Source organism: Apteryx rowi, unplaced genomic scaffold (genome assembly GCF_003343035.1).
Source record: "Apteryx rowi isolate R43461 unplaced genomic scaffold, aptRow1 scaffold_87, whole genome shotgun sequence".
Lineage (NCBI taxonomy): Eukaryota > Metazoa > Chordata > Aves > Apterygiformes > Apterygidae > Apteryx > Apteryx rowi.
In genome coordinates, this window is record NW_020451171.1 from 797,885 (window position 1) to 820,529 (window position 22,645).

A 22,645-nucleotide genomic window follows, 5' to 3' on the forward strand; every position below is an offset into this window, starting at 1 on the left:
CCTTTTCCATGAGCATGAAAATAAACATGATAGRCTTATATATTCTGATTTGGGAAGGTATTAAGCTTGTGCATAAATATAAGTGTATGAATAGTCTCATTAAATTCAGTTGCATTCTACTGTGTGCTTTACTGGTTGTCAATCCTCTAAGCATGTCTCTGGGAGAAAATAAACTTTCTCTTCTAATCATGTTTGGTATGAAGATGAAAGATCTATAATATTAGGCTGAGATATTTTCTAATTCTGTCTCTGTTGCTTGCTTCCTTGAGAGTTTGAACTTTTCCAGCTTATTCTGTTCTTTCATATTGATCAAAATTCTTTTTGAGAGGAAGTTGAGGAAAAACTCAATTTGTACTTACTTCAAGCACATCAACAGTTATAACTGTATTTTGAATGAAGCAGTGTTATCTTTCCATACTTGGCAGGCTAACTTATGCTTTTTATTGTAGCACTAAAGGGCGATATTCTGGAATACATTTCCTTTGAAAAGGATGATGAGTAATGATAAACTGAAATCTCTTGAGTATTTTGCTCTTACAGAGGGTGGTTGCATATGCATTATTCTTGGTGCATAGGAAGGATAAAAACGGGAAGAGCAGTTCGTATTATCTCAGTAATACAACCTTATTATGAATTGCTGAAATAACTTGTCTAGCATTTTTACCAATACTTGAAAAAATAAATAAATGGAAAGTGTTCAGGAAAGACTTGATTCTGTCTTACAATCAGTCTATTTAATCAAGAGAAAGTTAAGAAATGACTTAGATCATTAGATAGTTGTTACAAAGATTTCTCATGGGCAGTTCTTTAATGTAAAAAAGTTTTAATGGATTCAACTGTTTGGGATGGAAGCTGGACAAATTCAGATAGGAAATAAGTCATGATTTTTAAATAGGGCGATTAATCATTGGAACAACTTACCTAGGATGTGATGGATTCTCTTTCATTACAAAAACTCTAAAAGATACTTTCATCGATAAAGCCAGAAGTTACAGACGATGCAAAAAAACCACTTCATACGGTTATACCTATACCTTATTATGCAAGGGACTGAATTAGATGGACACGATGGTTTCCAGAAGAGCTCACACCATTCTAACTTTATCTTATGAACATAAAGTAAGTGGTTAGTTAGCTATGATTCATCTTCTGCAATTAATGTAAAATTGCTGGGTAATTTTTCAATTGTGATCAGCACTACTTTGCAAGGGGGCTAGGAATTTTAAAGTTATATGTTAGAATTGATTAGAGAACACTGGGATTTTAAATTCCTTAATTTTRTTCTGAGAAGTCATGGACTCATTGCGAGTTCTTGAATAGCACAAATGGTTTTCCAAATTGAACACGCAAAGCTATCAATGTTATGCAAGAAACCTAAATTTTTTTCAGAAGGAATCTGAATGTTTGCCATTCCTGATATGCAGACCTTGCTCCACAGCCAGATCTTCTGAAAACTTAGGAAATGATGCTATGGTATTTGTAGCATTTCCTCAGATCTGTACTTCAGATTATTAGAACTCATCCAAAGTGGTTATTTATGAATCTACCTCTCATAAGTGATGTGAGGGATAAGGTATGTCTGCCAAACTTACTTGGGTTCCTCCCATTTAAAAATAACATAGTTCCTGAAAAGCAAGATCTTTTTCTGTAGATCTGTTTAAGCTGTTGCTGGTTGTGTGTGTTTTGAATATTACCAAAGAAATGTCTGTGGTAAAGGTGCTTGTGCGAGCTAACGTCTGGAGTAGTCCTGAACAATTGCCATGGAGTTGGTTGGAATTCGCAAAAAGGCATTCACTGTATTTTTGTAAATATTCATGGATCAAGGCTTTGCCTGAGGCTGAAACAAGGAAATTTAGATGTTGTTGCTTTATTCTTAATTATAGTGCTGTCAGCTTTTAATTCATATACAAATTGCAAGTACCAGGCAAAACAAATCTAAAATATTGGTACAGTATTTAAAATATGTTGCTGTCAGAAGAAAAAATGATGTAAGGGGTAGCAGTGTCTCCAACCAAGTGTTCATGGATGGCAGATGTAATCGGAGTTGATCAAGTTCTTACCTGTGATGTAAAGATCAATTTTGACAGGACTGATTTCCTCTGATTCCATATTCTCTACTTAATTGCCTTGCAATTTCCAAAAGACAGTTTTACCTGAAATTAAGTTTAGAATGAAGGCTTTCAGAAACTGTTAGGCTCATCCAGAGTCTTTCAAGTTTGTATATGTCAGAGGTGTGGGTTTTGGGGGGTGTTCTGTTTTTTGTTTTGTTTTTAAGCTGGCATTTGCTCTTGCAGAGTGACTTTTGAGTCTTTTCTCCTTTTCACCTTTTCACCTTTTAATGCTTTAAAATAGCATTTTAATTCTGTTTAGACTGGTATGTCCAGGTATTTCTCTGACTTTCTGGTTTGGGACTTTGAAATGATTAGCTGAAGATGAGGGGGAAAAACACCAAAATTTTTAATAGCTTTTTCATTTTCATGATAGTATAGATTTAAAAGTAGACATTTCATATAAAGTTGTGAATTTACAATGATGTGTTGTAATTTAGAAGTAAATTAATTCGTTATTAAATTTCCACAATTGAAGTCATGATATCAGCTACTATATAGATGAACTATAATAGTATATATTGTAACTGGTGAGAGTTTTTTCCTGCATAAATGAATTTCTCCCATTTCTTCCCCCCGCCCCAGGTGCAAGACAAGTTTCGTTTGGACCTCTCTGATGAAGAAGCTGTACATTATATGCAGAGTCTAATTGATGAAAGCGTCCATGCCCTCTTTGCAGCTGTGGTGGAGCAGATACACAAGTTTGCACAGGTGAGGTAGCTTCTCAGTTGGTGGTCTCTCTGAAAACTAAGATGAGAGGTGGCAAACAGTAGGTTCAATGCTTACCTTCATTGTTTACAATGTTTTCTGTCTGAATATGAGAAAAAACTTCTTTAACTGTGAGGGTAACAGTGCACTGGAACAGGTTGCCCAGGGAGGTTGTGGAGTCTCCTTCCTTGGAGATGTTCAAAAGCCATCTGGACACAACCCTTGGAAACAAGCTCTAGGCGACCCTGCTTGAGCAGGGGGGGTGGACTAGATGATCTCCAGAGGTCCCTTCCAACCTCAACCATTCTGTGATTCTGTGATGTTTTAGTTTGTATTCAACAAGTTCAAAGCGTTCTTGCTGCCAAGACTGGGGAGCAGGCCCTCAGTGGTGCTGCAAAATTCCTTGAAGAACCTTAGCAAACATTCTCTCTAAGGTATTTTGGATAAGTATGTTTTGAWTAATAGCTGTGCCTAGTAAGAGAGAAATCTGAAAGTTTGAACCAGATCTGAGCATTTCATGGATTTCATAACAGGTTTTGTTCTAAAATATAAATCGTTTGAGGGTTTTTGTTTGTTTGTTCTAGATAAGTGGATATTTTTGTATGTTAAACCAATATCTCTGCAGTGATTGTATTTTGTCAGGTAGGGCTATTAATAAAAATAGTTTAAAGGAGGTCAGATTTTTGCATGTTCATCTAGGATTTAATAAGGTTTTAAATTGATTAACTGAGATTGAGCATGTTCTTCATTCATCATTGGCTCCAGACTTGTTTGCTTCTGAAGCCRTGGAACAGGGTTACCCAGTACAAAGCAAGAGAGCTTTTAAAATGTGCCCTTGAACTCTTTTTGGAGGAAAATTGGGGAGYTAAGCTCTAAGTTCTGAGGTTAACTTGTTTTATTCCATATAATTATGTCATTTTGGTGGGAAGTTACTCATTATATTCCTAAGTGTAAGACCTGAAAATTGGAAAGCCTGAGTTCTGTGAAAGAAGGATCCAGAACTCCTTAACTTCTGGTCTTGAAGTGAATGAGTGAGGATGAATTGCCTTTTTTCCTACCTTTGGTAGACTTCCTGCAGACATATCTACTGAGTGACAGAATAAACCTTTTGTGCAGTATTCTGAATTGTGCATTCCAGCTGGCTATCTTGATAACTAACAGACCCAGCAGCTTGCACAGCAGGGTGTGCAGAAGGAGGCCAGGAACTCTGCACCCATGTCCTCTGCAACAGTGGCAACGCTCTACAAGGCAGAGTCTCCAGCAGCCATTGTAATGTTGGAGACCTCAACCCAGACAGTTCCTCAGGGAGGAGACAGCTTTGCAGGTCTGGGGCTGCAGGGAGTGTCTGGGGCCTCTTGATGAGGCATGGACAGCAGGAGATGGGTGCTTCAYTCACAGGAGATGTGTGGTGGTGTCATCTGTGTCACCAAGTAAAGGAGCTGTAGGAGGAGATCAGCAAACTGCACAACATCAGGGCTGACAAGAGATTGACTACATCTTCTCCAAGACCCTGCAGATACAAGAGCCTGAACCCCCAACTGTGGTGAAGGAGGAGCAGGCAGTCTGTGCTTATCAGTTTGAGAAATGGAGACTCCCAGGATGGTGAAGGCTGGAAGTTTGTGATTTTTGGAATCAGGAGGATGGCTCCTGATCCACCTGCAGATATAGATCCAGTGCACTGATAACAGATGAGGGGCTGGGAGCTCTGTCCAACAAAGCATTTGAGCCAGCAAACTCTGAGCCATGCAGCAGCACCAGGAAGGAAGCAGTGAATGACAGTAGAGAGAGATTCCCACACGTTTCCTGCTTTAGGGGATGGAGTCCCCATCTGCTGACCTGACCTGCAGACTGTGAAGGTTTGCTACTTACTGGGGGCTTGGATCAAGCATGTTATGGAAAGTCAGCCATGGCTTGTCCAGCCCTTAGACTATTACCCCCTGCTGCTCTTCAGGGGAGACCTGGAGCATGTGAAGCACTGACTACTTGTGTCAAAACTGGGTGGTTTTCTCCACAGTCCTGCCAGTGAGGGGGAAGGGCCTTAAGGAGGAGCAGATGGACCCTGTGGGTGGTGTCAACAACAAAAATTTGGGTCTTCATGACCATAGGACCCTCTTTGAGGATTGAGGACTGCTAGGGAGAGACAGAATCCACCTGACTAAGTTGAGACAAAAGCAACTTTGCCAGCAGGCTGGCCAGCATGGTGAGGACACCTTTAAACGAGGAGCAACTGGGGAGGGGAGGGAGATGACCCATGATCCAGCGAGGACATGGTGGATCTGTCTGGCAAGCAAAGGGTGCAGGATGATGTGGACAAGAGAAACCTCCTAATCAACAAAACAGGGCTGAAAGGGGGCCCACTTGAAGCATACAAAAATAAATAAGTACCTACAGGACACCATTGTGGGAAAGCTCCTCATACCTTTTCTGGGAGATCAGCATGACTGGATGTCTCTCTGAAGTGCTTGCACACTAATGCACGTGGCATAGGGAACAAACAGGAGGAGTTAAAGGTCTGTGTGCAGTTGCAGGGCTACAATCTCATTGGGATCACAGAGATGTGGTGGGACATCTCGCACAACTAGAGTGCTGCCATGGATGGATGCAGGCTCTTTAGGAAGAACAGACTGGAGGAGGGGGAGTTGCCTTTTATGTGAGAGCGCAGCAGGAATGCATGGAGTTCTCCCTGGGGACGAACAGTGAGCCAGCTGAGAGCTTATGGGTCAGGATTAGCAGGCAGACCAACATGGGCAACGTTTTGTCTGTTTGCCACAGACTGCCTGATTGGGATTCATTGCAAGGCCACTCTTGATTATCTTTGAAAGGTCATGGCAGTCGGGGGAGGTTCCTGAAGACTGGAAGGAAGTAAATGTCACTCCTGTCTTCAAGAAGGGCAAGAAGATGGGTTGGGGGAGCTACAAGACTGTCAGCTTCATCTCAGTCCCTGGGAAGGTGATGCAGCAAATTACCCTGGAAAATGTTTCCAAACATATGAAGGACAAGGAGGTGATTGGGAGTAGTCAGCATGTATTTATGAAGGGGAAATCATGCCTGACCAACTTGATAGCCTTCTATGATAAAATAACTAGCACGATGGGTTAGGGGAAAGCAGTGGATGTTATTTATCTGGACTTTAGCAAGGCTTTCCACACTGACTTCCATAACATCCTCATACGCAAACTGGTAAAATATGGACTAGATAAAGGGACACTGAGGTGGATTGAAAACTGGTTGATCTGCTGGACTCAGAGTTGTGATCAGCAGCCCAAAGTCCACTGGAGGCCAGTCACTAGAGGTGGACCCCAGGGTTGATACTGGGGTCAATATTGTTTAGCATCTTCATTAATGAGCTGGAAGATGGGATGGAGTGCACCCTCAGCAGGTTTGGAGACCATACAAACCTGGGAGAGCGACTGATACACCAGATGTTTGTGCTGCCATTCAGAGGAACATTGACAGGCTGGAGAAATGCACCAAAAGGTATCTTGTGAAGCTCAACAAAAATGCTGTATCCTGCACCTGAGAAGGAATAACCTCGTGCACCAGGACAGGCTGGGAGACAACTGGCTGGAAAGCACCTTTGCAGAGAAAGTCCTGGATGTGCTGATGTTCACGACATTGCACATGAAACAGCAGTATGCCATTGGAGCAAAGAGGGTGAATGCTGTCCTGGGCCGCACTAGGAAGAGCATTGCCAGCAGGTCGAAGGAGGTGACCCTCTAATCAGTACTTGTGAGGCCCCATCTGGGGTGCTGTGTCCCGTTCTGGGCTCCCTGTTGCAAGGGAGGCAAGGACCTATTGGAGCAAGTCCAGCACAGGGCCACAAAGATGATTTAAGGGCTTGGCACATCTGAGACATAAGGAGAGACTGAGAGAGCTGGGACTCTTTAGCCTAGAGAGGAGAAGGCTTGTGGGGAGCATCTTATCCATATGTACAAATACCTGATTTGGGGGAAGAAGAGGGGGTCAAGAAGATGGAGCACAGCTCTTCTTAGTGGTGCCCTGTGATGGGACAAGAGGCAATGGGTGCAAATTGAAGCACAGGAAATTCCGTTTAAACACAAGAAAAAGCTTTTTTTACYGTGAGGGTGTTAGAACAGTGGAGCAGGTTGCCCAGAGGGGTTGTGGAGTATCCTTGAAGATGCTCAAAACCCGACTGGTTGGAGTCCTGAGCTACCTGCTCCAGCTGACCCTGCTTTGAGCAGGGGGACCTGGACTAGACAATCTCCAGAGGTGCCTTCCAACCTCAAGTGATCTCTGATTCTTGATAATGCTCTGAGGTGGCAGTGGAAGAATATTGTCTCCACTGCTTCTAGTATTAAAATCCCTGCTGTAGTATGAAGAATGAAATGTTCAGCCACATGTGTATGTGCTGTCCTACAATAGACCACTGTAAGACTATAAAATGTTTAATTCCCCTGTTCAATAAAATTGTGTTCACAAAAGCATTTCATTTCATCTCYGAATCTGTAATGTTTTTTTCCTTAAAGCGCTCTGACACTTTTAGTTTGTGTTTATCAGGGATTTAAGATATTACACTGTCTGTTTGCCTTAAGTATTAGTCTCATGACAAGACGTGGAATTCAGAGGAAAAATGAAACTGTGATCTCAAAAGCCAGTTAGTGTCAGTATTTTTTTTAATCTATTCCTTTTTTCAAAAGGCTGATCAAAATCTGGTACAAACTGATGAGAACAGTTTTTATGGCTATCCATTGAGCTAAAGGTCTTCCACCTAATTTATTGTTTGCTGTAAACTAAAATTTTATTTTCAAGAACAGCATTATAGTGCAGGATAAGCAGTAAAAATGTCATTTTTATCTGCATATATATTTAATAGAGATGATCTTTTTTTCACATGAAAAAGGGAAGTGTAATTATGTGGAAATGTTGCATGTGTTGTCAGTCATGGTGCGTTGCTTTGATTGCAGGATGTAGGGCAGTAGTATCATAAGCAAAGTGAAAAATATCTAGCATCTACATTGAGGTTTAAAAAGAACAGTGCTCATGTCATTGCAAAGATACAAGATTAAATTTTAAAGTGCATCCGATAGGTGCATAGACCTTTCTTTTAATTGCATCCTGACACTCACCTTTTTTTCCTTTTCCTTTAGACATAATTTTTTTACTTCATTGTTTTTAGGTGACTGCCAGACTCTCCCAGATAATTGTTATTGCATTTGTGAAGCTGTATTAGTAAGTCAGAGTTTATGGGTTTGATTTAGGTGACCTTTTCTTTTTCCAGTCAGACTTGTTCTTGCTGGACTCTTTCAGCACTTAACAACTGCTTTTAAAAATCACAGGACAGATTTGTTCAGAATAAAGATACCCAAGAATTTAATCCCAAGGCTTCTAGCTCCAAGTAAGTGTTCTGAACCATAGGCTATAACAGTAGGCACACATCACATCTTCCGTTCATATTTTGGGAGTTTAAAACACAAGCTCTGCTCGCATGAGTGTTGCACTTTGGATAACAAGAAAGCAGATGTGACAGCCTCCAGCGTAGGCCTGCTCAGATTGTCTTGCTTCAGGTTTTTCACCCTTCCAGTTGGCTGACGTTGGACTCCAGCATGGAGGCTTTGGGAACTGCTTTTTCTGACGTGCTGAACCCTCTGCATGTGCTATAGAGTTTGACAGCTATGTCCTTCAGGCTTTCCTATTCTCCTCTTGGGATCAGGGACCTAAAATGTAATGCGTTGCTTCGTAAGTACCTAAGGCATCTCTTGGCTCCACACGATGCAGGATTCTTCTGCTAGTTTCAGAGCTGAGATTATTGCCTTTATTCATGTTCTGTAAGTAACTACACTTGCAGGCTCCCCCCTGCAACAGTATTTAATGCTTATAAAGATGAGGAGGATACAAGAAGAATAGTCAGAAGTGAATCATCAGTTGACAAGAATTTGAGGACTATTTACATCAAAAAAGAAAAACCTTACCAAAAAAATCCATCAGAATTAAATGTAATAAATGTCTGTTCTGTACATATTACAAGCAAGGTAGGGCACTTCAGTGATATTTAGTACTTCATTAGTCAAAATCATTATCTTTACTCTTTGTCTGAGGCAGCCTTCTTTTTAAGAACTTGCTGCTGGAGTCTTTACAGAGTCTGTAAATCGTTGAACAAATGAACAATTAATGCATAATTGAATTTGCAATAAAGTGGTCATCTTACACAATGGCCAATTGAAGCTTTCAATTTTTTCATATATAATGCTGCATTGAATTGTCAATGGCCTTGCTCTAAAAAGTATTAAAAATTGTCTTAAAAAAAAAAAAGCTCTTAGGTATTATAATGCATGCTTAAACAGCAGATTAGCCTTAAGTCATGCAATTTTTCATTTGAAATGCCCTTCATCATGTGGTTTGTTATTTATCTGTATGTATTTATTCTTACTGCCTCCAAAATAGGCCTGCAAGCACTCGCACACACAATCTATGCTGTCTGTTCCACCAGTTAAGAGTTTTTCAATAAGGTTGGTTGTTTTAGTAAGCATTGTGTATCAGTGTTCAGTATGTCGCTCTGTAGTAAATAAAGCTCTTGTATAAAGCAGTCTGTATATTTTGGCATCYGATTGGTACTTTTCTTTTGTAACAGTATTGTAAATTGGATTCAGTTCAAAGCCGTGCTATGAAGCCTTTACGTTAGTTTTTCCGTGTATCTTTAATCTGTTATCTAATCACATATTCTAATCACATATCACAGGCCTTTTTATATGGTATTTTTTTTTCTCTCTTAGTGGTTATCAAAAAACTGGTGTCTCAAAGTAAATTCAGCATGTAGAATATAAGTTGGTAGTACTGTACAAGACTTCTCAAGAGGAGAAAAAACACATACTAATTTCAGTTCATATTGGTGAAGACTGGATAGCCGTTTCTCCCCAGAGAGACATTTTCATTTTARCTTCTTTTTCCCCCCTGCAGAGGAAAGAAACAATCTCCAGTTGAAGTGACTAATTTCCTATTTTATTTTCCTTGTAAATTTACAAGTTGAGTCAGTTGCATCCTGGGCTCAGGTTAAGTAGTGATATAAAAGTGAAACCGGGGGGGGGGGTGCTAAAATGTAGGTGCTTGATTTAGGATTATACTGATGGTTTGTGGCTCTCTGTTTAGGAGTGAACTCAGTTTAAGTTGTAATGGTGAACTGGCTTTAGGTATCTCTAAGCATTCCTCTCCCAGTGCTGCTGCAATCCAGAATGCAGCTGTGGTTTCTTTCCCTCAGTACAGAGCTTCTGTGCTGTTCCTCCTGCTGGAGGAGCAGATCTTGCATGCCAAATAAAATAGGGGAAACGTAACAGCAGGATTGTGTGAATTAACTATTTGTCAAGTGACAGATAGAGTTGGTTTCCCAGCTGTTGGTTCTGCTGAAGGGTTGTGAAAATCAGGTGAGTAAAGTGCCTTTAGGCACTTTACAATGTTTTAAAACCCAAAGTTCAATTTGCACATAACTTTTGTTCTCTGTGAGTAAACCAGGTTGAATGAATGTCCTGCTGTGTTTTTTGTTTTCTTTTAGTATTGGAGAAAATAAGCCTTTCGTCTACCTGAGGTGGAAAGGAGCCTCAGCACGTGATGAAGAGGATTTCTCAAGCACCTTGTGGACTTTCCCAAACAGCTTTAGAAGGCAAAAGCTGCACATTTGGTAGCRTGGAGAGCTGAGAGCTCAGGAGACAGAGCAGCTTTTTGAGTCTACGTCATTTGAAGGCTTAAAAATAACCATGTTTTAAAGGAAAATGTTTGTTTATACCATCCTTTAGGCTCAGATATTACTGCATTTCTTTCTGGTGAAAATAATTGAGCCATAAAGGTTGAAGTAAGCAACTTCCTCCCAAGCCAAAGATAACTGGAAGAAGCTGGCATTAAATGGTAAACTCTTGTACCTGTTAATATATTTTCTTATTTAAAAATGGAAATTATTGCTGTACTGAACATGGCTGTGTACAGGATACAGCAGAAAGGCTACAGTTCCTCAGTGCAGAAAAACACAAAACTATGGCAATCTCCTCTCCTCCCCTTTGTACCTTGAATAAGTTTTAAATATAATTCATATGATCCTTTATTTCCTACCTTGGGCAATGTTATAGACTAGAAAGRACAATCATATCTTCCCTGCTTACAAAAATGTTTTTAACTGCTGATAAGTTAGCCAGCTGTAGGCAGCCAATTAAATCATCACTAACAGGCTCAGCAACCAGAATGCACAGTGAGCAGTTCAGTGTTTCACACTTTAACTCTGAATGTTTTCTGTACAGTGATTATATATTCTTGACTCTAATAAACTCTTTGTTGTTGCAGTCTTGAGGCGTTTTGTTTTGTCTTTGTAATCTTACCTGCTGAAACCTAGCACGCTAGAAGGTTATGTTCATAACTCTTGGATTTTCTGTAAGGATTTTAAGTATTCAGTTTGCTTGATGCAAGAATAAGGCCACTAAAGAAATTACTTTTGTGCCACACGTTGAGTTCACAATGAATCTGTTTCGAATGATCAGCAATGTAATTAGCTCTTTATAAATGTGTGGATCTCCTCAAAGGGTGCTCTTATATTCATGTATTTTTTTTTTTAATAACAGTAATTTAAGTCGGGAGGAAAGCCCTCCCAATTATAAAGGTAAGGACTGGTCTGAATCTGGTTGATATTCCTGAGTCAGGCTTGCTTTGTGCTTCTGCTGACCAACAYCCAAAGGGCTTTGATGGAAGAAAATCCACTAGGGCTATAATGGACCCTTAGAGTTATTTCAGTATATTACCCAAAGTTGTTAGTTAAGCCCAACACTGGGTTCAGCCCCTCTGATTATTTGCCACTTAGAGGATGTATATTATCCTGGTTACTTACTGCTTGTGTTAGCTGGCTAAACACAACAGCCCAGAGGAACCACAGTAGTACTTGCTGTCTTCAGTTTGCTTCCCTCTGAAGAAGCAGTAATTACCCTTTCCTTGCGTGGGTTTTTCTCCATCTTGGTTCATCTGKCAGAAATACAGTGGAGCTGTATGGGCTCTGTGACCTTTGTGAAGAGAATCAAAGAAGCAATTCGGACTAAAAGGTTTGGGGAACCTACGTGCCCCCTTTCCATTTCAGAGATAATGGCCCTCAGGGTCATCTTTGTCACAGGGGTGAGAGCCTAGCTTAAGTGAGAAATATTGTTTTCTAGAAGGTGTGGATTGGGAGGTGGGAAGCACGGGTTGTGCTCAGAAGATAGTGGAGGTAGGAGAGGCTCCTGGAACCCACTGCTGTTCTTGTCCCCACTGCACATGAGTGTTTTGYCTCGTTGACAGTCCTGTGGTAGCTAGAGAATACTGTGTTGCAGTACCCAAGAGGAGGGCAGGTTCATGAACAATATGTTGACACTTTCAGAACAGAAGCGTATGCATCAGGCAAACCAACCAGCTTGTCTACCCTTTGCTCCACCTTCAAACAGGTAACAGGTCATTGAGCTTATGTTGTTTTGATGAAGCAATGATTTTTATTATTCCTTTCCCCTTCTTTCTCTTACTGTCAGTACTGAGAAAATACCCAACTGTCCTCAGACTGTCCTGGCAGTTCATTGAAAATTGCATGTCAGTATGCTGGTGCATATGCTAACTCCAGCACTTGATGGAGTATCCACTGTCTTCCTGATGGATGAAGCAGTGCTTCCTCCTCATGCAAGACAACCTCTGAATGTGGCATTGGAAAGAGGGTTGCATGGAACAGACTATGGGACTTCTCCACTAATTCTTTTGTGAGATTCCTCTGAACCTTTGGCTTTCCTGGAATCCTGCATGTCACATGTATTTATACATCTATTTATAAATAGAGGATGAAGATGCACTTTGTAATCAAATGCTCTGTGTGGATTTTTCATCATCTGTGAGTCATAATTTTCAAGAGGCCTCTTCACCTTTGGCTAGGTTCAAGGACAGCATAGCTGAAGACATGAAGGCAATATGTCCTGAAAGAGACGCAAGATGAGTTACTGCTAGGAGACTGAATTCTCTAGCAAGACACGTAGATGCAAACCTGAAAGCAAGGTAAGAATTATCAGCTCTGCTCCCAAGGAGGAGGAGGAGAAACAAGATGTRCTGTGGAAGTAGTTGTCCTTCCTGGGGTTTTGTGCTGCTGCTGGAGCCTCTGTATCACAAGAGGTGTCAATTGCCCATCAGTGGCAGAATCCCTACCTCTTCCCACTACCTTTTTCTTGTCCATACTCCCTAAAGGAGCTGAGGCCCCAGTTTGACTCCTCTCTATCCTTCCAGTGGTCAGCTCACTAGAGACACTGCAGGGACTGGGCTGGTAGGGTGTTCTTTTATTTTATCACWCTGTGCATTCACTCTAGATGCTTTGCAGTAAGTGTACGTCTGTATTTTAAATGGTGTGTTGACTTTTACGCAGACTTGTAGGAGAATGGGAGTCAGGGAGAGGAATGGARTGGAAGCAGAGATATCTTCCATTACAGATGGCTGACCAGTAATCTTGCAGATATCAAAAGGGGAAAGGCATATGGAGRGCAAAAGGCAGAGTAAGGTAAGAAAGCTGGGTGTCTGGCTTGTGTGGGGAAGGAAAGTGAGGTTTGGTGGGATGCAAGGAGCTGGCTGGGTGGATTGCTTTTTGGATTGATGAGAACAACTTGTTCATTAGAGAAGGGGTTTGAGAGAATTAACTTTTACTATTTCATGTGAGGAAGAAGGTTAACATTTCTAGTTTGTTTTACATGTTTGGAAGAACAGGAAGAAATGAGAAATGAAAGTCTATTTATTAGAGAGGGGGAAGAGGAAGGGTATGTTTCCAAGTTGCATGAGGGGCAGAAAGCATCCTTACAGCTAGGAAAAAAGAGCCATTTGTCAGACTATATTCTTCCAGCCCTAAGGTAAGAGTGCGCAGGTGGCTTCTTGCGCCTGCCTTCTGTCCCAGGAGCCACGGTTGTAGGGGCTGGCAGCGCCAGGCTGGGCATACACGAGCGGAGTGCCTTGTAATGTGACCCATGTAGAGGAAGGTCATTAGCACCCTAGTGCAGTTTGCACATTGTACAGCATTTGTGGTGCTCCTGWCTGTGTTCTCCCACCTGCCGTACAGTTGGGCTCGCAGAATTATCTGTCTTGAGGTCAGTCAAGTCAACACTCAGCTATCACCCTGCTGCACCCAGGCCTTGAACATGTGTAAGAAAATATCCTCTGGGTGTTGAAATACGGGCTTCTGTCTAATTGTAGAAAATAGTAGGCAGTATCAGCCATGATGTCCTCTGGCATCCTGACCCCTCTGATGGCCATGTCCTTGGAGTTCATTGGCATCTTGAGTTTCACTGGTGAAACTGGTCCATGATTCTCTTACAGTGATTCGGAGATCTGCGGGCTAAGAGAATAATAGCCTCTACAACAGATGGCTTCATAAAAGAAGTCTTGGGGTTGTCTGAACAAGTCTGAGACAGCACCCCTCGCCTAGCCTCCTAGGTTTGGGAATCAATGTGGAATCCTTCACAACCTTGAGGATGTGGCTAGTGCAGACCATACACCTTTAAAACACCTTCAGAATAGCATCTCTAGCAGCATACCTATAGTGGACTTCCTGCTTTCGAACTTTTGYTCCACTTACTGGTGGGAGTCTGATCTTGTAAGGCTCCACTGATCAATRGACTGTTGAAGATGGTGTTTGTATCACMCTAGGGAYGTAATCCTCAAAGTTACATAAGCTACATACTGAGGGCAGGCTCTGTTACAAGCGTTATTCAGTGTACTTCTCTTCCTCCTACCCAAGACTATTTATGAACAATACGGTCATGAGCCACTCTGCACCAGTAGACCAAAGGAGCCAAGGATAACCCCTTATAATAAACCCAAAAGGCAATATAAACCTGATCCTACAGCTTGTAACATAACTTAGAGAAACAAGTTAATCAAACTTCATCCTCAGATTCCACTTTGCAAATAGGTTTATAAAGTGTTAAATGTAACTTTTATCACCACATTACAGATGAAAGCACAGTTGTTCACTAGGTCACTAGTATGGTGTTTGAAATGAATATAATAACCTGTTCATATTCTGGACCATGCAACAGTCTATGAAAACTGTATATTATGACAATTTTAAGTGTTAGCACGTGAACCCAAAATGAGATCCRAGTATGATATGTAAGGCTTAGAAAGGCACTGACTTCATTGTAAATCACTGACTAGTTTACAAATGAAGATTCTGAGGCACAGAAATGAAAAGGCTTGTTTAAGGCTTGTCTGAGTCAGTTGAATAGAATCCAGCCAGTACATTCATCTGTTTTTCCTAGTTGCTGAGCTGTATTTTGTGACCTTGCATATTTTTTCAACATATTTTTCAAGGAATTTTGTAGAAGATGAACCAGCTGAGTGCTGACAAACTGTCTGGATATGTCTCTGATCCAACAAGTGACTCTTCAGGCTGATCTGCATGTACTGTTCCCAGCTTCCATGAACTCTTAACATGAAGAACAGCACAGCAGTGGGACCTCTACAATGTACTGGCTGTAAGTAAATGCATGGAGTCTTCTCTTCTAAATACAAACACTTTTGAAAATGCTTCTCAAAAGTTCACACACCAATGGAGTTGTTTTCATTTTATTTATATATATATGTATATATATATATATGCGCGCGTGCACACACACACACACACACACATATATAAAATCCTGATTTACAAAATACTGACTATTTGTAAAATCAAATGGCTATTAGTGTTTAGCGCAGTACCATTATCTATGCAGAGCAAAACAAAAGAGCAAAACCAGGGGGAAATCAGTTATTTTTAAAGGGAAAGGGTTTTTTTGATTTTTTTTTTTTTTTTCCCCCCTTCTTCGGTAGTGTAAAGCCTTGATTAACAGCAGTAGGAATCTTTAATAGTATGTCTATGTTGGCTTTACATCTCCATGTGGTCCAATACTGCATCTATATTATGTGTCTGTCTCTAATAACTGAATCTCTTGAACAACTACTAGAACTTTTGACTTGAGGAGTACAAGTCTTAAAGGTGGATAAAGTTCCTGCATGTTTCATAAGGGTAACTCTCCTAGTCAGAGGAATGTCCCAAGGGGGATGTCACACAGTGGTTTCAGCTTGCACATGTGTATACACAGGAGAATCTGCATAGAGTGAGGCTATGAGCACCGTCACATGCATCTAAGCGCGATGCACCACTTGATAGGAAACTGGACTTTAGCAGCTGTGGTGCTCACAGAATGACTTGTCAACAGTCACCCTGTAAAACCTCACCAGGAAGTGGAAGAAGAAACAGTACACTCAAACAATAGTTTTGCCACAGCCTTGTTTTTCCCAGCAGCTGTGTTTTGTATAAATAGAGTTAAAATGTACTGTAAAGCCAGCTTGTGGGTACTTTGTTTTCCTTGCTACATTCACTTTGGTCTCATCCTGATTTTATTTTTTCCTGGAATCCCTACTCTTATTTCTCTTGGGATGGGGCGGCGAAGGAGGATTAAATTGTTCCATCTATTATTGGTCATCTTCAACTGCCAGTGCTTCAGGTGGCACAGAGCCTTCTAATTTTCCTTTTTTTGGAAGAGGCAGTAATTGCCAAAAGGTATTTTGTGAAAAACTGAGAGGGATGGGTTCTTTGTTTTAATAAAAAGGCAGGTATCCTTTTAGCAAGAATTGTCCCTGTTCTTACAGACTGTTACCTGGCTTTGTTATCTTGTGTGTAATTGGAAATAAAAAGCACTTTTGCAAGGCTTTTGGGGGATAATGGCTCTGGATGGGGGAAGGAGGAGTAGAGAAGGGGAATCTAACACTTCTTCTCAGAGTCATGGTAGCAGCAAAGAGAGGTAGTATTGCCAAATGGTCTCCCTTTTGTAGTCAGCAGAGATTTTACTCTCAGGGCCTGGTATCATCAGTGGACGGTAAAATACAGTGGTTATTATGAAGTATCTTGAGCATGTACATTTAAGGAGTCTTAAGGGAGTCATTGAAAACAGATTGCAGGTAGATTGTGTTAAAAAAGATTTTTGTAACCTCTTCAGCTGATGTGGCAATTCTTTGTAATAGTGGAGCTGCTTCAAATACAATACTGGTGCCCTCCTGTCCTTCTAAGCATTCACGATTTAGAAAGGACTCTGCTGGGGGGGGGGGGGCAGATTTCACATTGGAGGGGAAAATACTGAACCCCAGTTGCTTCTAGAGTATCAAGCAGTGATGTGCTTTATCTGCCTGGATGCTAATCTGAAACTGCAAGAACGCTGCTTGCAAAGGCTCATCTAAACGCAGACACCAGTCACTTCAGCTGAGGTGTGGGATGGTCCTTTCCAAAGTGGATTAAACTAAACCACAATGAGATACTTAAATTCTGAATAAAAGCTTTCCACAATTAGAAGTTGTGCAAAATGTAACAAAAGCACTTTGAATTAGTTTCCTTGACAGAAATGTGGTGGGTTTTGTTTTGTTTTTTTTTTCCTTTGCCCCCTGTCCCTTTCAGCGATGGTGGAGGATCAGAAGGTGGCAAACCTACAGACTCATTCAGGGGAGAATGTTCTATTCATAAACTACAGTGCACAGAAAATAAGAGGGTTGAGCCAAGATGGAGACTCTAGGGAGCTCTGGGATCAATTCTTTCACGGGCAAGTCATCCAGTTTTCTCCAGCCTGTATTCCTTGCAGTGACAGTCGGATAATGATGCTTTACCCATCTCGTTCGGTGCTTAGACATTTAATTGGAATACATAACAGGTAAATCATACAGATGCGTATTCCACAGTGTCAGACTACTACTTCTGACCTTGATCTATAAAATAGGAAGACCATCTTTTGCACAGTCCTTTCTTCAGTGTATCTTCTTTCACTAGGAATCAGACTGTGAAGTTAATTGTAACCAAAGGCTTTTCTCTCCCTTGTCTATTTAATATAAAATCTCTCATTGATTAGAGTCTGAATAATCCCATGTTGCCACAGTTTTTTTTTTTTGTTTTTTTTTAATAGGTATCTTCCTGGTACAGTCATATATAAACAGCTTTGTAGCTGAGATGATTTGAGGTAATTAGGGAAATTCTCTGCTCTTAACAAACCATTCACAAACTGCTTCCCCTTGAGCTTTGGGTGCAATAACAAGCTCTGTGTCTGTGTGCACGTATAGAAGGGTGCCTACTTATCTTGCCTAGCTGCTGTTGCAGTGCCCCATGACAGTGTCCCCAGTACAGGCACAGGCTTTGGTTTGGTTTTGTTGTTGTTCTTCTTCTTCCAGTAAATATTGGATTTTTTTTTTCCTTATCTGGTGATGTCAACTGTACTAATTCAGTCTGGTAAGCTGTCTGCCACCGTTCCAATGCCATATCCTTGTCAACTGACACATCAGGGGAGGATTTCTGACGAAAGCACAACAGGTCGTGTAGCCACTTCTATTCCCTGAGGTAGGCAGCTTCCATTTCAGCTTAAACTTGGGCTTTTTTTTCCAGTGGCTGTCCCTGCTGAGAGCCATTCTTGTGTCGATAATTGTTTCACTTCTGACACTTCAGGTCTGATCATGCAGTGGCTGACTTAGATGCAAAGTTTTCTGACCTAGCAGAGGTGAAGGAGGAGGCAGCTGATGCTGTAATGATCATCTGATTCATTCCCCAGCCTCAGGGGTGAGGACTACAGCATGCATGGGAGGAAGTTCTTTCTTCAAAGCAGTGATTCAGCTGAGGTCTCTGACCAGATCACGCCAAGGCAGTGTTACATTGAAGTTAATTCAGTTTCTTTTCCTAAAAGCACAGCAACAGTGCAGACCTTGAGAGAAAGAATGAGGTCTTTTTAGAGAATTGGCYATCACAAGAGCTGTACTTGTTGAGATCCTAAATGGGCAGAAGAATGTGGTTATATACTTAGGAGGTGTTTTGTGAGGCTTGTCTACACAATTCAGTACTTAAATCTGTAGGTGGTAAACTTTCAAGGATATTGGGCCATATTGCGTTTTTCTTTTCCAAGTTACAAACAAGAAGTGACTGACAAAGCTCTGAATGGTATCTTACTCTGAAGTGAGGCGATGACAGGTCTTAGCTCTCATTTGGCTTCAAACTTGACAGGATCTGACAGACACTATTTTGAAATGGGAGTCGAGAGACTGTATTACAGTCCTGACTATGGCTCCCTTCTGCCATTGGCCTTGAAGATTTTTCACTGTTTGAACTTCATTTCCCTCCCAGTTCTATAAACTCTGTGGCACAGAACTCATTTTTAACTTGTCTCACACCAGAAGCACCATAGCTTGGGGCTCTAATTTCAGCTGGATCTGGGAATCTGGATCCTGTCTTAGGAAGATGTAGTATAAAAAGGGAGAATGAAAAGACTTTATTTGTTTTCATTAATTAATCCTTAAATTCCGTATGTACAMAAAAGAAAGCTTAACTGAATTACAGCAAAGTAAGGTGATTAGTTTTTCAGCTGAAGCAAGCAGTAGCCAAAAGACATGTTGTCAGATCTTTTTATGAGGGTCCAAGTTTTCTGCTTATGCATCCAGCTTAGTGGGTACCTGATTCTGATTTAATATGCTGCAGCAGTGTGTACRTCTTTTCTTCAGTGAGGATGTATAGCCAGAAGGGTAGCTTAAAGCTGTACATTTTTTCTGGTTTAGCACTATATGGAGTGTAAATAGCTTTGTAGGTGTATAACTGAGAACAATGAGTTCCAAGGATAATTTTTTCATGTACAGTTAGAGCTATATGATAAGCTAGAAAACCTTGTTGAAGACTTGTAAACAAGCATAAATTACCACACCCACAGTTCAGTCTTAGATCTCCATTACGCATGTATACAAAAGTACAAAGTTCTCCCTAGTACAAGAAAGACATGGATCTACTGGAGTGAGTCCAGTGGAGGGCCACAAAGAGGATTAAGGGATTGGACCATCTGTCATRTGAGGACAGTCTGAGAGGGGTAGGATTGTTTAGYCTGGAAAAGAGAAGGCTTGGAGGGGATCTTATCAATGTATATAAATATCTGCTTGGAGGGAATAAAGAAGATGGAGTCCRACTCTTCTCAGTGGTGCCCAGTGACAGGACAAGAGGCAATGGGTGCAAATTGAAACATGAGAAATTCCRCTTAAACCTAAGAAAAAGGGGTTTTCTTACTGTGAGGGTATTTTGAACACTGGACTGGACTGATTGCCCAGAGAGGTTGTGGAGTCTCTATCTTTAGAGATATTCAAAACCAACTGGACGTTGTCCAGGGCAATATGCTGCAGGTGACTCTGTGTGATTCTGTGAAGTTAGATCAGATGATCTCCAGAGGTCCCTGCYAATTTCAACTATTCTRTTACTCTGTGAAAAGGCTCACCTAGCATGTGTTTTCCCACTATTTCGTTATTTTACATAACTCATGTTAAAATTACTAGTCATGTATCTACTAGTCCTCCTCAACAGCARTTTTAGATTTGATCCTTCCTTTTGYTCAGTCRTAAAAATTGCTTTCTTTATTCCTCAGTTTTTCCCATATTGATTTCTGGTGCATTATTATTGTAACTTGCCATTTTCAGGCACGTTGTTGGTACTAATACAAAGGCAGGCACAGGTGTGGTGGTAGTTACCAAGAATGCTAATTTTTGCAACTGCATAGTGTTGCCCTTGGACTAGAATCTCTCTGAAGATGGCCTGAAGCCTGGTGAGTCACTAGGTAAGCTGTAGTTAAGTATTTGAGCAATGTACTTTACGGGTGCAGGAAACAGGAATCTAGGAGCATTGCAGCCAATGCCTTACAAACACAGATTTGGGGCAGTAACCCTACTAGGTTAGAGCTGCTAGATTTATGCATGTTCTAATCCTGCAGATAAGAGGATCTACAGGATCCTGTTCAATTCTTTCCTGCCCTTGGAAAACTATGGAGTAATCTATCCCTTCCCATTTGTTTTGCCAGRCAAACAAATAGGGATCATCAACCTTTGATTTCTATTGTGACAACTGGATCACAGATTAGTATTTCTAAATCAAGGTGTCTCTATCTTGGTGTTTCTGTCTAAGCTACATCCCAGATCTAGCCAATATCCCATTTGGTCTCTAGCTACTGCTCCAGAAGAGCATGGATATCCTATAGCTCTCAAGTTATATCTGCCAGCCTGTCATGGAGGTCTTGGCTAACCCCAGCCATTTCAAAGGAAATTGTGTGCTTACTTTTAGCCAGATTGAACCAAGGGTCATATACCTACTTTAGGATGAGCTGGCTCCCTAGTTGCTAGACTCTGCTGACTGTACTGAATAGATTTCCRTGGACCATAGTGGGAACTTAGATGCAGGTATATATGTGATGCTGAATTTCCCATGACACCTATGTTTTCTAGTTTCTTGCAAGGCTGAAACAAAAGGCATACCAAGCTGGATCTCACACTCCCAGTGCTGGGAGGCTGGAAGTTGGTATCATTTTAAGGAAGTCTGAGGTTCTATTTCTCCGCCCTGCACCCCTCCCTGAGCCCCCAGGCACTTCTGCAGTAGGCCATTTCCTCCTCTAACAGAAGATCACAGTCACTGGCACACAGACATTAGGATTCTGGGTGGAGGACAAATCACCTGGCTCAAAGAGACTGCATGAAATCTCTGTGACTAAATATGAATGACTAAGAATACCATGTCCCAAAGTGTGTTCAGCACTAGGGACTAAACATCTTCTGTGAAATTTTATTGGAGATCATGGTGTGCCTGGTGGGTCTCAAATAATTTGAAACAGGCTATATAGCACTCTGGGGGTAGCCCTTCACAGTCTTTTGTGCTTGGCTAACCAGGGTATGTAAGTCTGTGAGCAGTGGAATTAGCCTGGGATGTGGATTAAGTGTTCATCCAGTTCCCATTTAGGCTTTAATTTGTTTATATGGTCACACACTTGTTTTCTGAGAGGAGTTGTAGGTACAGGAAAGTTCAGAGAAAGGGTTAATCTCGTTGTGTTTTCATCTAGCTGTTAACTTTGAAAAGGTCTTTGTTTCCATGCACCCAGTTTCTTCTGCAGAACTTCAGAGCTCCACCTATAATAAGTATTAGGAGTACAGCCCCATCACCAAACACTGAGATACCTTTCATGGCTACAAATGTCAGTAAACTTACTTAGAATCATGTGGATGAGAGGTCTTCCTCCCAGAATTGTAGGAGATGGTGGTGTCCCAACAAGAAAGACTGCTTTTACTTGAATTTAGTACCAATGATGCTGCAGCAGAGGGTACCAGGTTTCTGGAAATGCCATCTTCTGAGAAACTGGAGCAGAGTCAAATGTATTTCACACTAGGCACATTAACCAAGCTTAAATCACAGCTGAGATAATCACATTGCCCTAGGAGATCAACAAGCTGTTCTGTTACGCCCAGCTTTGGGCTCTAAATCATCATGTGGTATCCAGCTGCCGTGGTAGCTAGGCTTCAACTGTGCTTGCTGTGATCTCTATTCTTTACCTGCTCTCAGGTGTTTTGTGACGCTTAGAATAACAGATGTGTTCAGATATTGGTAGTGGAAAGATGCCAGGTGAGGCATAAATTATTTACTTTTATGAGCTAGAGATTTGCTTGAATTATATGAAGTTATAAATGGATTTCTACTGATGCTGCACTTTTTGAATGTCTCTTGAGGCTTTTATTGATTATTTCCCTCCTATTTGTTTAATTCCTTATAATCCAGCATGATTGAGGGAGGGAAGGAGGCTACTTTATTTTTGATTTGGGTTTTCAATCAAAATAAATTAAGAAATGAGCTTTACTTGAAAAGAATTTGGAATCATTATAGTGAATTTCTTCTGGCACAATACAGAAAGGACTTGATCCCAGTGCTCCATGGATATAATGCCAGCTGTTTGCCATTTCGTATGTATGAACAGTTTATCCAGTCTTCTTGAAATCCCATATATCTAGCATCAGGGATCCAAGTGGTTCTTATTTCATCTGTTGCTTCC

At 41.1% G+C, this 22,645-nt stretch overlaps 1 protein-coding gene across 6 annotated transcripts in view; it reads left to right on the forward strand.

Moving 5' to 3' along the window:
• The window catches only part of PIK3C3 (phosphatidylinositol 3-kinase catalytic subunit type 3), an 81,738-nt gene extending 70,633 nt beyond the window's left edge, over positions 1-11,105 (forward strand). For all 6 annotated transcript variants that reach the window (XM_026090674.1, XM_026090675.1, XM_026090672.1 and 3 more), the window contains 2 exons: positions 2,694-2,819; positions 10,321-11,105. In XM_026090674.1, coding sequence (XP_025946459.1) covers positions 2,694-2,819; positions 10,321-10,335 — 141 coding nt within the window. In that variant the 3' untranslated portion in view covers positions 10,336-11,105. The remainder of the gene's footprint in view (positions 1-2,693; positions 2,820-10,320) is intronic.
• Positions 11,106-22,645: the final 11,540 nt, after the last annotated feature.